Raw genomic sequence first — 14,918 nt, 5'->3', positions numbered from 1 at the left:
GGTGATTTGAACTATTCTGTGACAGGTCTGGCTGTATATTTAGGGTTGCGGTACTGCTAGAAAGGTGATCCTCCAAGCCAGTTTTTTAAATACACTAACATGGTTTTTTATCTAATCCTGTTTGGGATAAATAAACTCTTTTTGATTTTGAAGTAGATTTACTTTTATTCTTCGAGGAATGTGTACCTTGTACTTCGCTGCATCCAACTTCCATTCGAATCTGATTAGCGTCCCTGTTCCTGCTGAAGAAAAGCATCCCCACAGCATGATGCTGCCACCACCAAATGTCACAGTGGCGAAGCGTGTTCAGAGTGATGTATACTGTGCTAGAAAGATTTGATTAAGGTTCAGTTTGGCCGGAGCATGTTTTTCCACATCGCCTGTGCCAATAGGTCTCTTAGTTGCTTCTCTTGTTAACGTTTTTCATACCTGTCAGATTAGGTGGATGGCCTTGTCTTGGCGGATTTGCAGTTATGCTACAGATAGTGTATTGAACTGTGCTCCAAATCACCACTCAGAGTAAACAGAACCGACTATTCTCCGCCCTCACATCTCCAAGTGGAGCTAATTAGTTTGAAAACCACGAACAGGTGGCAAAAATATAAAAAATAACATACGGGATGTGAGAAAAGTCTTCTAAATTTGGGCAAAAAGACCCTTTTGGGATTAGAACACAGTGTTATTAAAAGACAACAGACTGTCCACCATCCTCCCACAGTTAGTGTTCAGAAAATGCACATATAAGCACCAGCACGCACACACACTCACACACTGACATGGTTGTTATTAATATCTAGATGTGCTTCCCTCTGGAGAAAAGCCTGCTCAGCATGTGTGTGTCATTTTATGACAACTGCAAGAGAAAAAAACCCTCCATCATCTGCACCTAACCATCTGTATCCAGCACCTTCCTTCTGTCTTGGGTGAGAACTAAATGTAAATGTCAGCACAGGTTAAAATGCTGACTACACCATGACAGCGCACCTGTGTGTGTGTGCTTATACCTCTCTCTCTTTTCCTCATTAACAATTAACGCACAGAAGAGCCCCGTCTTTGTAATCATCTTGTTTGGAGATTATGATTTATGGCAACAAGAAAAAAGAAAAAAGATGCATAAATACGGGAGGAGAATGCAGGGGGCCACACTTACAGAGGCCACAGAGAAGCATCTGTGTGCCCTGCTCAGGAGTGCATTCATGCGTGTCCATATGTAGATCTGTCCCTGCGTTCCAGGGCAATTCCCATCGAGCGTGAACATTCACAACCGACGGCTTGCTCATTAAGAATCTCGCCCATTTTTTTGCACAATGCGAGCCGAGCAGTCTGCAGAGATGTGTATGCAAATGTGTGCACGGGAGATATAGTGGTAGAGGCTGTCATGAAGGAGGTGGTGAGAGGAAAAGAGTAAGCATGTGTCTCTCCAGACTCTGATAGTAATTTAGCAGACTGCAGCACTGCAGAGAGCTGTGGAGTTAAGAGTGGGAGGAGGAGGGTGGTGGTGGTTGGGGAGTAGTTGTCACACACAGGAACAATGACGTTGCCCACTGCCCAGAAACAAAAAAAACTCTAAAGGATTTTATGGAGCACAGCAATCATACAATTCGCCTAGTTTTGTACGCCAAGCCATTGCATTCTGCTCCTGGCAAAAATGCAATAACTCGCAATGCTCACCAAACATGCCACACACACGCATCACGCACTCATCCTTAACAGGCTTATGGAATGTAAGCGCATGGACAAAGAAAGACTTGCAGTTGTGCAACGGCTCTCTTGGATGCTTGACATTCTCCTAATGCTGACTCATGTTTTGTTTTTGTGCTTGTCGCACATAATAACCTTTCTGTTTGTCATTGTGGAGCACTTTGAAGAGGAAAGTATGGAAAGAGGCTGGTGTTATTATGCTTCGCCTGTGGAAGACAGCCTTGGGATAAATAACAGGCAGTGAAAATGTAACACATTTCCTAGTTTTCCCAAAGCTTTTTCTCACCATGAGTGAACGCACAGTTCAGGTTAGAAATTTAGACGCAGTGAGAACATTGTGGGCCTTTAATGATTTATTTGAAGTTTTTTGCCCACGTGGGAATGATTTTACAGTAAGTGAATTTTAGAAGCAAGAATTGAGTAAAAATTCTAAATACAAGCTCAAATATATACATACAAACCACCCAATATTTGGCTAAACATTCTTCTAAATGATGCAGAAAAACATGCTTTTTGTTGCTGTCAATTAGCTTCTGACATAATTCTGGCTGGATATTTGACCTCTTCTTTTAAAAATGGTGGGATTTATTTTTACTGGTTGGTTTCTTGATACAAACTCAACTTTTAAGCGTAGCCCAAGAATTTGCAATAGGCTTGAGGTTAGGCAATCCCCAGAATCTTATGTTGAGCGTGATCTGTCTATTCCAAAACCAATTTTGATGTATGTTTAGGATCTTTCTTAGTTGGAACACCAAATTATCACCAACATGAAACCACCAGACTTCAGAAGATACTGTAGTTAGGATGTTCAAGAACAACCCATTTACCGTTTTAAGCTCAAGAGCATCACTCAGCGGAACAGGTGGGAATAGCAGAGTCCTAAGTGAAGCCAAATAAATATCAACATGGATTTAGATGTTGCAGGCTAAGAAGGAAGCTTTTGCTCATTCTTCAGCATCATTAAGCACAACTTAAATTTCCAGGTGCTGGCTTGGACAAAACTAATATTTTTTAAAGGGAAATGTTTTATCATCTAATGAGAAAAATGTTGAGCTTTTTAGCAACAACGGCAAGACGTATGTTTGAGGAAGTCAATGTGAGGTTTTTAAACCAAAGAAGACTGCTCTAACTGTTAAGCATGGTGGTGGCAGCATCATGCTGTCAGGCTGGTTTTCATCCCGACGTACATTGGTAGTCGGGACTACCTTCATATTCCACAACTTCACCTCAGTCAATGACTAGATAGTTAAAACTTGGGCCCAGCGCGGTGGTCCAACAGGACGATGATCCCATACAAATATAAACTGGTTTTAGAATACATAAAGCGTGCTAACGTTAAGGGTTCAAATCCCTAACTCAACAGAGATAAAAAATAATGTAAATGAATAAAAGCTGGGTCTTTACCAAGAAAATTAACCATTTTAAATTTGTACTAACATTTGTAATAAGAAAAGTGGTCAAATATCTAGCAAGAATTGTGCTTGTGGATGGCTATTACCTTGCTTACATTTGAGAAAGCCCACTGTAGAATTAAAGTTGTGCACTTAAATTTTGATCTCCATTACAAAAAAAGAACTCTTCATCTACAGTATATCATTAAAAGCTCAAAGTAATATGAAGTTAATTCTGATTGGCACGGTTACACTGGTGCGTCCTCTGTGAATGAGCTGGCTCTAACAGCTGACCTTTGCTCTGTAGCAAACGAGTTAGCCGACTCCCATCGGGGAGATCTGAGTCTTTAACTTGCAATCCATGCCTTTTAAAACAGAAGGATTTGAGTGATAAACGGCGAAGAGCCAATTGGGGGCCTTTAAGATCCATCACTTCTAAGGGAGCCAAGGCAAGAGTTGAATCTTTAAGAAGAGCTGCACTTCCCATCACTACACTTTAGATGTGTGACTTGTCTTTGCGTGTTCTCAAAAAAACATGTCGCAAAACATGCAGCACAAAGCCAATTTAGAAAACATTTAAATAACTGATCTGACATATGCTTTCAAAGAAAAGCCACTCGTTTACATTAACTCCCTCAGTGTGAGAGAAGAAGCAGAGCTGCTGTTGGCTGACGAACCACAGCCAGATTACCATACAAGGATTTAGCAATGTGCAAAGCCCACAAACACATTTTCCCTTCATCTGTCATCCATGGCCTTTAACCTGTGTGCTATTCCGACATGGTTTAATGTAATGACACAAACACTTTGCATCTGGCACCCACACACACACACACAGACACTGATGCCCCCCACATTGCACACGCAGCCGGAGACAAATGCTTACATATGCAGGATGCTAAAAATAGTTCCACGTCCACAGCATTAAAAATAGACCAGGACAATAAAAGCGAGACTTGTTTGGCTGCATCTAAATGCTTTGACAGTCTGTCTGTCTGCATTTGGCGGTTTGTGGCGGACGCAGGGAGGCAGGCAGAGGAAGGGAGGAGATGAAAAGACGATGAGCAGCAGTGAATTTCACTGCAGTTCTACTGTCCCTCCAGCTGGCTCCTCCGCTAATTGGGATGGGGGAGAGCGCACATAAAAGAGGAGGAACAGGAGGAGAGCAAGCATGAAGCCCGTTTCAGTTTCGGCTGCACAGGCTGCTGTGTTCGGAGAGATGCAGCTCTCTGCTTCTCCCTGCCATCCCTTCAACACTCAGCTGTTTGGATAATCAGAGGTGGCAAGCTGGGTAATATACTCCCCATAGCTTATGGAACATTTTGGGTCATTTATAGTAAAGACCAGAGAAGCTTTTAGCAGGAGCTGATCTCCAGCCCCCTGGAGTGGTTTTACTGACCCACTGTATTGGACTCAACTGTTCACATATAATGGATAAAAGGCCAGCTATTCAAAATTAATTAGGCAGAGGTATCAAATTTAACCTCAGGCAAGAGAGACCTTTAGCTGAAGAGGAAGAGTTCCAGCGCCAAACATTCAATGCCATGCAAAGGTTTTCACACCTCTTTAACTTTACCTAATGTTGTCACTTTGATACAAAGGTTCGCTTGTGATGTTAATGAAAAATTAAACAGTTTTTACATTTTTTTTTGCATGCATTTGTATTCTGACCTTAATACCTCAGATAAAATCCCGTCCAGCTACAGCTTACTTGTGTGTAATTTAACCTCAGTTTTAATATAGCTGTTCTATGAAGGCATACCAAGACATGGCTGTGTATCTAAGCATGCAAGAAGACCGTCAATCAGAGGAGCACCCTAAGGTCCATGGTAACTCTGGAGGAGCTGCAGAGATCCACAGTTCAGATGGAGAATCAGCAGGACAACTATTAGTCACGCACTCCACGAATCTGTCACATAAAAAAGAGCTGCAAGATGAAATCCATTGTTATAGAAAGCCATAAGTCCCATCTGAAGTTTTTCTTGTTGCCTTTTAATTTGTTCATGGAGTCCATGAAATATCAAATAAATGTTTTTCGATGTATAAGTGGTGGTCAAACTCTTTTAAAATAGAAAAAATACATGCACAGATAAACTTAATTCTTTTTTAAAGGTGATGCTTCATCAGTTCATTGAAGTTTGCTTTGTCCAGGTCAGAACACAACATCTGAGCCTGATTCAGGTCTTGACCTTGACAGAGTGGTTCCAAAACTCAGATTTCTTTCTTTTTCAGCCCATCTTTGGATTTGTTTTTGTGTTTCAGATAGTTGTCCAGCTGCCTTGAATGGTTTTCAGCTGTGAATAATCTTTCTCACTGTCGGACTCCAGATTACTTGGAAGTGGCTTTAGCAACCTTGCCAGGTTGATTGGCAGCAACATTTGTTTCTCTAAGATTACTGCTGATGATATTCCTGTTTGGCATCGTTTAACCAAACCTGATCGCTCCAGTACAGTTTTTAAAGAGCCAGTCTTACTTTGTAATGACAACTTTATAAATTGCATATCATTTGCTGGACCGAGCTTTGTATGTACTTTTTTACTTCCTACAAAAATGTTAGGCCTTTTTCAGTTTTAATATGCTATCTCTGGGTGTTGCCTTGTTGTTCGTCTGAGGCTGAATATACCTCACTTTCAGTACTGATATGTTAAGTTGACCGTGCACTGTTTGAAAGATTAATACATGTGCAAAGAACTAAATATTCACTCATGATATGGTTTGTCACTGTGGGGTGTGTTCCCTACACCCTCTTTCGCAGGAACCTGGGAAAGTCCGGACTTCGTGTATCCTGTCTCGGGTTAGGTGAGTTGGCTTAAAGGCATTGAAAAACTAATCTCTCTTTAAAACACTCCACACTAACAAGACGTCTCCTGTTATTCAGGCACCTGGGTGACATTTGGATCCCAGATCTCTGATGAGGTAAGAGTTCTGCTGTTTAACTGTTTGCATGAGATTTATCTGCTCCTCCTCCTCCACTGATTTTGTAAAACTGTTCTTTGTGGGGAATTTATTTCCACTTGTATCATTTTTCATTTGCTGTAGTGTGTTGCAAATAAAAAAATCATAATTGGATATAATTGCATAGGTTGTCTCCATGTTTCCTAATTGCTTGCATTCTCTCAGATGGCTGAGAACCTGATGACCCTCGCTTATGAAAATGGAGTCAACCTGTTTGATACAGCAGAGGTGTATGCCTCTGGAAGGTCAGACTTTTCTCCCAAGCCCAAATTAAAATGTCTGGAAAAGTACAGGATTTGATTGGATGTTCCTTCTTTCCTTCCGTCCTTCCATCCATCCATCTCTCAGTCTCCCAATAAGTCTTTTTATTTATCCATCTATTCTTCCATCCATCTATCTATCTATCCTTTCTCCTTCCTATTCTTTTTATGTTTTTTTTCAGGTTCCATGTTTGAAACTTGTTTGAAAATAAAATGAGGCTTAAAAGGACTGAGAACTCTGGAAATTTCAGGCTGTAAAAATGTATTATTTTGACACAAACGTGTAAGAACCCAGCATACATTGTTTCTTGAGGCAAATAAATCAAGAAAAGTCTGTTTTCATCAAAGTACAAGAAATATTACTTAAATTTTCTGAATGTTCTCATGCTTCTGTAGTGCAAGCTCATGACAGTAAAAAAATCAAATCTCTGGTTTGTTTCTCCACAGAGCGGAAATCACTCTAGGGAACATTATCAAAAAGAAAGGATGGAGGTAATGTTAATCATTTCTTTCTTATCTGACTCACATAAATGTTAAAAGACTACAAATGTTATTTTATTTTTTTAGATTGCATTTGCTGATAATTGACACTTCAAATGCACTGCATTGCTTTTAAACCCAATCTCTAGGGAACTCTATGCACTTTAGAAAGCCATAGAGCTTTGACCTCAGGCAAACTATAAAAAGATTAACAAAAATCATATAATATGTGAATAAACTCCCAAATCAAAACCTTGCTGCTGACTCACCCAATTTTCACTGCAACATACTCTACAAAGCAGCTATTCCTTTTGAACGTATGCAGATTGCATGAGTTCAAATTGCTCTTAATTTACCTGTCTTTAGGTTCTATATAACTCTCGTGTTCTTTTTAGGCGCTCAAGTTTCGTCATCACAACAAAAATCTACTGGGGAGGCCAGTAAGTATACCACCCAAGAACTAAAGTTTACTGGTTTATTTTACCATAGCTTGTCATTTCTTCAATATTTTCCATATAATCTAATTTTATGTCTGTTTTTATCACTCCATAGAGCAGAAACAGAGCGAGGACTCTCCAGAAAGCACATTATTGAAGGTAGGACACATTCTGCTATTAACATTCAAGTATTTTGACTTAAAAAGACATGTATGAGTCTGCCTCAGTCTTTTCTTTAAACTTAAATTGGAACATACAGTATAGTACAGAAATGAGATCATCCAAAGAGTAAAAGGACACAATGTCTTCCTGTGTTTTTTTCTTATTTTAACATCAAATAGCTTAAAAAAACAGCTTAAACGGTAAATTAGGAGATGCATTTACTCATTTAAAGCTAAACTAATAAAAAAAAAAAAAAAACATGATCCAGAAAATAAAATGTATGAACATGTTTCTTCTGATTGGACGTAATATTAATGTGCGGCAGCTGGAATTGCTGCTTTATTTTAACATAGAATCTGTGGAGGGACCTAAAGATTAGGGTGATGGCAAGGAAACCTTCCAACCTCAAAGACAGGAGCTCATTAGCAAAGATAAATCATTACAATATCATCAGAAACAAGCAAAAACGCTGATCAGCAGTTATAAGAATCAGATTTGATTGCTGTAATGCCAAAGAAGATATTTCCATTGATTATTGAAAAGGCGTCCAAATAAATTTCAAAATGCCATTTTAAATAAAATAAAAACAGCCTGTCATATTTGATTCTCCTTTTATGTTGTTCTATCATCTTTTGCAACCTGCCTGTCTCATTTTGTATCAGAAGAAGTTCTGCTGGAACTATCAGAACTTCTTAGTTGAACGAAAATAATCTTAATTTATTTTTTTAATTAGTTCAAATGTACTTTTGATTTCAGACAATAATTTCAAACAGAAACACAGATATCATGTATTATTATCTGGAGAGACTGTATCCTCTTCAGGATTAAATATGGCATCTTGTGTGTTACATTCACCATTCTTCAAATACTGAGATCAATGCTCAACTCAAAGCTTTTGTTCACCAAATTGCTCCTCTCTTTTTGTCTTGAATGTATGCGTTGCTAACACAGTATTAAGAAAAATCTATGAGACATGTGAACATTACAGTTGCTAGCCATTAATTTATGTATATTGCCCTGATGTGGTTATCAGCGGGAAACAAAAGCTTTATCCTGAAACACATTTGTGCCTATTTAAGTGTATTATTTTAACTCTCTTTATCACAGGTTTACGAGGATCCCTATCAAGACTCCAACTGGATTATGTGGACTTAGTTTTCGCCAACAGAAATGATGTCAACAGTCCAATGGAAGGTCTGATGAAGATATCTCAATCATGTTTTTTAGCAAAGGCGTGTTTTTTTTTTTTTTTTAAATAAACTGCTTAATATTGTGATTTTACAGAGATTGTTCGGGCCATGACATTTGTAATAAACCAGGGCATGGCCATGTACTGGGGAACCTCTCGCTGGAGCTCAATGGAGATCATGGTACATACTCAGAAAATCAAAATCTGTACAAATTCATTGCAGTCACCTTTGTGCACACATTATCATCTTTACTCAACACATTTTGGTCTCCAGGAAGCGTACTCCGTTGCACGTCAGTTCAACCTGATACCACCTGTATGTGAGCAAGCAGAGTATCACTATTTCCAGAGGGACAAAGTGGAGGTTCAGCTTCCTGAACTTTACCACAAGATCGGTCAGACGTTTACATTCCTGGAGCTTTGTCCACTCGGATGAATTAAATAAAGGTTTCAGTTTGTTTCACTGCGTATTATTGTATTCTCTCTCTCAGGTGTGGGAGCGATGACCTGGTCTCCACTTGCTTGTGGATTAATCACAGGGAAGTACAGCGATGGTGTGCCCGAGTGCTCCAGAGCAGCGATGAAGGTCAGTTTGATTTAAGCGGTGTGCGTTAGGGATTTCTCTCGCTCACAATAAAACGTATTATACTATTTCTCTACTTCATCAGTATGCCTATGCAAAAGTCAGTGCGGTATCACTTATTTTTCTCAATGCTGGTTCTACTGAAGGGATACCAGTGGCTGAAGGAACGGGTGAACAGTGAAGAAGGCAGAAGGCAACTGGCTAAAATCAAGGAGCTCCATCTACTGGCAGACAGACTGGGCTGCACCGCTGCACAATTAGCCATAGGTACCATGACACAGGGCCTGATTTTATGATGAAAACATAAAACATGTCTATTTTTATTTTACGGATGTGTGAGAAGAGATCTGTTTCTGAAATATGGTAGATTTCAGTTTCAGCCCAAGTCACCCAAACCACCGGTAAATGGAGGACGGAGTGCTTTAGACGTTAACTATGAGGCTCATTAAATATATAAATATTAGTATCTGCTGTCCTGTACTACAGAGTAAGGTTACAATGATGTTTGCAGAATTTAGTTTGGCTCAGTCTTACTCTTGAAAGTTATGTTATCCCTGAAAGAAAATACCTAATTGTGGCTATGGGGTTTCAAAAACTCTACAAAGTATGTAATGATTTAAATAAAGATGCCCTGAAGGACACCATTTAATGGCACCCCTGCTGAAGGTGTGTAAAACCCTGTTCTGGTTTGATTTAGCCATGTTTTAGGTCTTTATGTTGCTGAAAACCACAATGAAAGCCCATTTATGTGTTCTGGCAGATGTTTTTTAAATATGCTAGTATGGTATTTCATGAGACCACGCACTCTGACAACATTCCCAGGGCCTTTGTAGGAGAAATGGCATGGCTTGTAGATCACGTCTAATGGTTTTTATGAATACCTGGTGACCCTGAGATGTCACTGTTTGCAGCAGTTCTCTAACAGTGAGCTCTTCAGACTGAGAAGAGGAAGTATGGGAAGAAACTTAATTTGAATTGCTCAGACTGAATCTGTATTTGTGTAATTTCAAATTAAATGCATTGGTTTGAAAATGAATTTCACCAAACTAAAACTGAATATACAGGTCCTTCTCAAAATATTAGCATATTGTGATAAAGTTCATTATTTTCCATAATGTCATGATGAAAATTTAACATTCATATATTTTAGATTCATTGCACACTAACTGAAATATTTAAGGTCTTTTATTGTCTTAATACGGATGATTTTGGCATACAGCTCATGAAAACCCAAAATTCCTATCTCACAAAATTAGCATATCATTAAAAGGGTCTCTAAACGAGCTATGAACCTAATCATCTGAATCAACGAGTTAACTCTAAACACCTGCAAAAGATTCCTGAGGCCTTTAAAACTCCCAGCCTGGTTCATCACTCAAAACCCCAATCATGGGTAAGACTGCCGACCTGACTGCTGTCCAGAAGGCCACTATTGACACCCTCAAGCAAGAGGGTAAGACACAGAAAGAAATTTCTGAACGAATAGGCTGTTCCCAGAGTGCAGTATCAAGGCACCTCAGTGGGAAGTCTGTGGGAAGGAAAAAGTGTGGCAGAAAACGCTGCACAATGAGAAGAGGTGACCGGACCCTGAGGAAGATTGTGGAGAAGGGCCGATTCCAGACCTTGGGGGACCTGCGGAAGCAGTGGACTGAGTCTGGAGTAGAAACATCCAGAGCCACCGTGCACAGGCGTGTGCAGGAAATGGGCTACAGGTGCCGCATTCCCCAGGTCAAGCCACTTTTGAACCAGAAACAGCGGCAGAAGCGCCTGACCTGGGCTACAGAGAAGCAGCACTGGACTGTTGCTCAGTGGTCCAAAGTACTTTTTTCGGATGAAAGCAAATTCTGCATGTCATTCAGAAATCAAGGTGCCAGAGTCTGGAGGAAGACTGGGGAGAAGGAAATGCCAAAATGCCAGAAGTCCAGTGTCAAGTACCCACAGTCAGTGATGGTCTGGGGTGCCGTGTCACCTGCTGGTGTTGGTCCACTGTGTTTTATCAAGGGCAGGGTCAATGCAGCTAGCTATCAGGAGATTTTGGAGCACTTCATGCTTCCATCTGCTGAAAAGCTTTATGGAGATGAAGATTTCATTTTTCAGCACGACCTGGCACCTGCTCACAGTGCCAAAACCACTGGTAAATGGTTTACTGACCATGGTATCACTGTGCTCAATTGGCCTGCCAACTCTCCTGACTTGAACCCCATAGAGAATCTGTGGGATATTGTGAAGAGAACGTTGAGAGACTCAAGACCCAACACTCTGGATGAGCTAAAGGCCGCTATCGAAGCATCCTGGGCCTCCATAAGACCTCAGCAGTGCCACAGGCTGATTGCCTCCATGCCACGCCGCATTGAAGCAGTCATTTCTGCCAAAGGATTTCCGACCAAGTATTGAGTGCATAACTGTACATGATTATTTGAAGGTTGACGTTTTTTGTATTAAAAACACTTTTCTTTTATTGGTCGGATGAAATATGCTAATTTTGTGAGATAGGAATTTTGGGTTTTCATGAGCTGTATGCCAAAATCATCCGTATTAAGACAATAAAAGACCTGAAATATTTCAGTTAGTGTGCAATGAATCTAAAATATATGAATGTTAAATTTTCATCATGACATTATGGAAAATAATGAACTTTATCACAATATGCTAATATTTTGAGAAGGACCTGTAATGGTTTAAAACTGAACTTGTTTGCTTTGAAAATTGTTTTGCTTTATATTGAAAATTCTGTTCGATTACTTTCACTTTCAGGTCTAAAATTCAATTTCAGTTCCAAAATTCAGTTTTTTGTGTCACACATCCAGGTTCTTGAAGCCAGAGATTAATCAAACACAGATTTACTGATTCACGGATGTCATTCACTATTGCTGTGTCCAAATTGAGGTCTGCATCCTTTGAAGGACGCATTTGTAGGCCGATAACGTCCTGAATGCTGTCCAATCTCCAAGGTTCCAACAAATGTGTCCTTCTTTTCCATTTGAAGGATGGGTGGCCCACCCTATCCCATGATTCATGTTCTGCCTGCCACTGCCACAAATTGAGCTCGGCCCTGCTGCAATGCAATCAATTTCTCGGCACGTTTGCAATGTAATGCAATGCAGACGTGCACAGCGCCCCCTACCGAACAAGATGGGTAGCTCTGTTAGCAGGGAGCTGAGGAAGAGCGGCTGCTGACGTCACTCTTCTGCGCCCGCAGCTCGGAATGCTTTTTCGTTTTCGAGTTCTGGGCAGTACTTTGCGGGCAGACCACGAAAACGAAAAAGCAATGTCTGCTTTGTTTTCTTTTTGATTATGGCATAAAATGTGCAGTCATGAAGAAGAAAATGCAAATGCATATAGGATGATTGATTACTAATTTTATTTATGGGTCAAATAATGCAGCCACATTCTTAAAATGAAAAAGCATTTCTGGAAATGCTTTTTCATTTTCAAATTTTACATTTCAAATTGAATTTTGGTATCTATTTGCTGGGGTACATTTTGAAAAATAAATCTCAAATGTCTTTTTCTTTTTCATTTTAATTAAGTGAAAGAATGAGCAGTCTTGAAGAAGAAAATTAAAATGCAAATAGGATTATTGATTATTAATTTCATTTATGAGTCAAACAATGCAGCCACATTCTTAAAATGAAAAAGCATTTCTGAAAATGTTTTTCATTTGAAATATGGTAACGATTTGCTTCCATAGATTCCAAGAACCAAATTAGAAATAGGTACATTTATAAATAATTTAGGGGTTCATTGTTATTAGGGTTAAGGTTTTTTTTTTCTTTCTTTTATCTGCAATGTCTCAAACACTTCGTCGTATAAAACAAAACAATGCTTGCTTAATAAATGAGAGAAAAACAAATCAGAAAGAGTTGGTCTTCCTGATTATACAGACTTTGTACATCACTATAAAAACTACATGTACTTTTGTTCAGGAAATAAAAAGTTCCATGAATAAAAAACTTAATATAAATATTTTAATCTATATTTTCTTTACTTCTGTAGTTGTGAGAATAAGAAAATTTAGTCAGACTTAGTAAATAGGTCTTCTAAAACAACTCTGCTTAATGCATTTCAGGACTTCTACAAGAACGACAGTTACTTGAATAGAATGTTCTCTTGTTTTTCCCATTTTGAAAAGTGGCTAAGAGAAATTGGCCATTATCTCAATAAAATACATATTGATCTTAAGGCTTTTTACACGACCTTACCAGAGCAGCCAATGAGTGTGGAAGGAGCGTTATGTTATCACTCAGATCATATTATTAGTGCCATAACAGATGCAGACTTGTTGCCTGTATGATAATAACAAGATGGTCGACGCCTCTCCTCTTTACTATGTTGCTCACGACTTCTCATTTGATTTGAGAGACCACTGGATAATATTTTTTGTATAATTTTGGTTAATGTTAAATTTTTGATTCTGAGAACATTTAAAGCATTTCAGAATCATTTTTATATTTTTCCCAGTAATCTTCAGAAACTTTCTTGACTTCTTGCAAAGATTTCCATTGTGTTTGTCTAAATAGATTTTCTTTAAATGTTGTTTGGGATCGTACCTGTTTACTACGATGCTCCTCAGCAATACACCTCAGCTTCATCTTATGTTCTTGTTATATTCCAGGGTTGTCTCTGGAAGACTACCATCAGCATATTGTGAGATGTTTTGTTAGATGCATCATCTGCACACAAAATGCAAACAGCTTTTAACCTTTACTGACATTTTAGCCGCACATAGGAGGAATAAACAAAATCACTAACAAGTAACTCAGGAGCTCACAATCTTCTGTTTTCTCTCTACAGCCTGGTGTTTGCGAAGTGAGGGTGTCAGCTCAGTGCTTCTTGGTGTTTCTAATACTGACCAGCTACTAGAGAACCTTGGAGCCCTCCAGGTATATATTTTTCATTCTTTCTCTGTATTCTTTCTGCCGTGTCTTGCAAAAGTATTAATCTCACTTGAACTCTTTATCATTTTGTCCCATTACAACCACATTTCAAGGACTGTAGACATGATGGTTAACCGTTTTTTGTAAAAAAGCACTAAATCCAGGACTTGAATAAACACTTCTACAGTCAGTCATCGGAGAATATTTTGGGAATTTTAACTTCATTTTATTAATATGGATTTTTTTGATTTTCTAAATTTGTGTCATTATTGGCTTATATTGTATAAACAATGCTTTATAATTTTTTTGTTGAAAAATCATTACATTTAGGGAGATTAAAACAATGTATATTATTGCAGATATAGACATGGTTAATTGAGAATTGTTTGAAAATTATGAGGCATAGGATGGTTTTTTTGTGAATTTATGAAATTCGCATAAAATGCTCTGTTCACTCTCAAAATGGAATGAACATTTTTCTTAAAAAGAAAATCATGCAAAGACGTGGGACTTTTATACCCTACTTCTGTCTTAAAATGCTTCCTCTAGCAATATTTTAAGAATTTAAGGAGAAACTGGATCCTCTATGATTTTTTATTTTTTTTTACCAATGATATAACTTGGCCACAATGTATTGTAAGGGCCAAGCCTTTGAGGCCTGAGTGCTTCTGCAAGCTAGTTATAACATGACATAATGGAAAATCCGCTCATATTAAATGGTCGCCGCATGCTAGGTTGGCAGGGCACGTGACATGGAGTGCTGGGAGGGGTGGAGCCAGGTGCGGGGTTGCTAGTTTAGGCTTGGAACCTGTTGATAACTGCTTGCAGTTCCAGTTAATATTGTTGTGTCTTATGTGATAGACCGACACAAAGTACTGAAAAA

At 38.9% G+C, this 14,918-nt stretch overlaps 1 protein-coding gene across 2 annotated transcripts in view; it reads left to right on the top strand.

The window, feature by feature from the left end:
• LOC124876109 (voltage-gated potassium channel subunit beta-2-like) overlaps positions 1 to 14,918 on the top strand; it is a 38,372-nt gene that overhangs the window by 18,463 nt on the left and 4,991 nt on the right. For both annotated transcript variants that reach the window (XM_047378620.1, XM_047378621.1), the window contains exons 2-13: positions 5,848 to 5,891; positions 5,971 to 6,008; positions 6,213 to 6,292; positions 6,755 to 6,799; positions 7,183 to 7,227; positions 7,340 to 7,383; positions 8,494 to 8,580; positions 8,671 to 8,756; positions 8,850 to 8,970; positions 9,067 to 9,161; positions 9,305 to 9,425; positions 13,953 to 14,041. In XM_047378620.1, coding sequence (XP_047234576.1) covers positions 5,848 to 5,891; positions 5,971 to 6,008; positions 6,213 to 6,292; positions 6,755 to 6,799; positions 7,183 to 7,227; positions 7,340 to 7,383; positions 8,494 to 8,580; positions 8,671 to 8,756; positions 8,850 to 8,970; positions 9,067 to 9,161; positions 9,305 to 9,425; positions 13,953 to 14,041 — 895 coding nt within the window. The remainder of the gene's footprint in view (positions 1 to 5,847; positions 5,892 to 5,970; positions 6,009 to 6,212; positions 6,293 to 6,754; positions 6,800 to 7,182; positions 7,228 to 7,339; positions 7,384 to 8,493; positions 8,581 to 8,670; positions 8,757 to 8,849; positions 8,971 to 9,066; positions 9,162 to 9,304; positions 9,426 to 13,952; positions 14,042 to 14,918) is intronic.

This window comes from Girardinichthys multiradiatus, chromosome 11 (assembly GCF_021462225.1).
Source record: "Girardinichthys multiradiatus isolate DD_20200921_A chromosome 11, DD_fGirMul_XY1, whole genome shotgun sequence".
Lineage (NCBI taxonomy): Eukaryota > Metazoa > Chordata > Actinopteri > Cyprinodontiformes > Goodeidae > Girardinichthys > Girardinichthys multiradiatus.
This window is presented reverse-complemented; position numbering and strand designations above follow the sequence as displayed.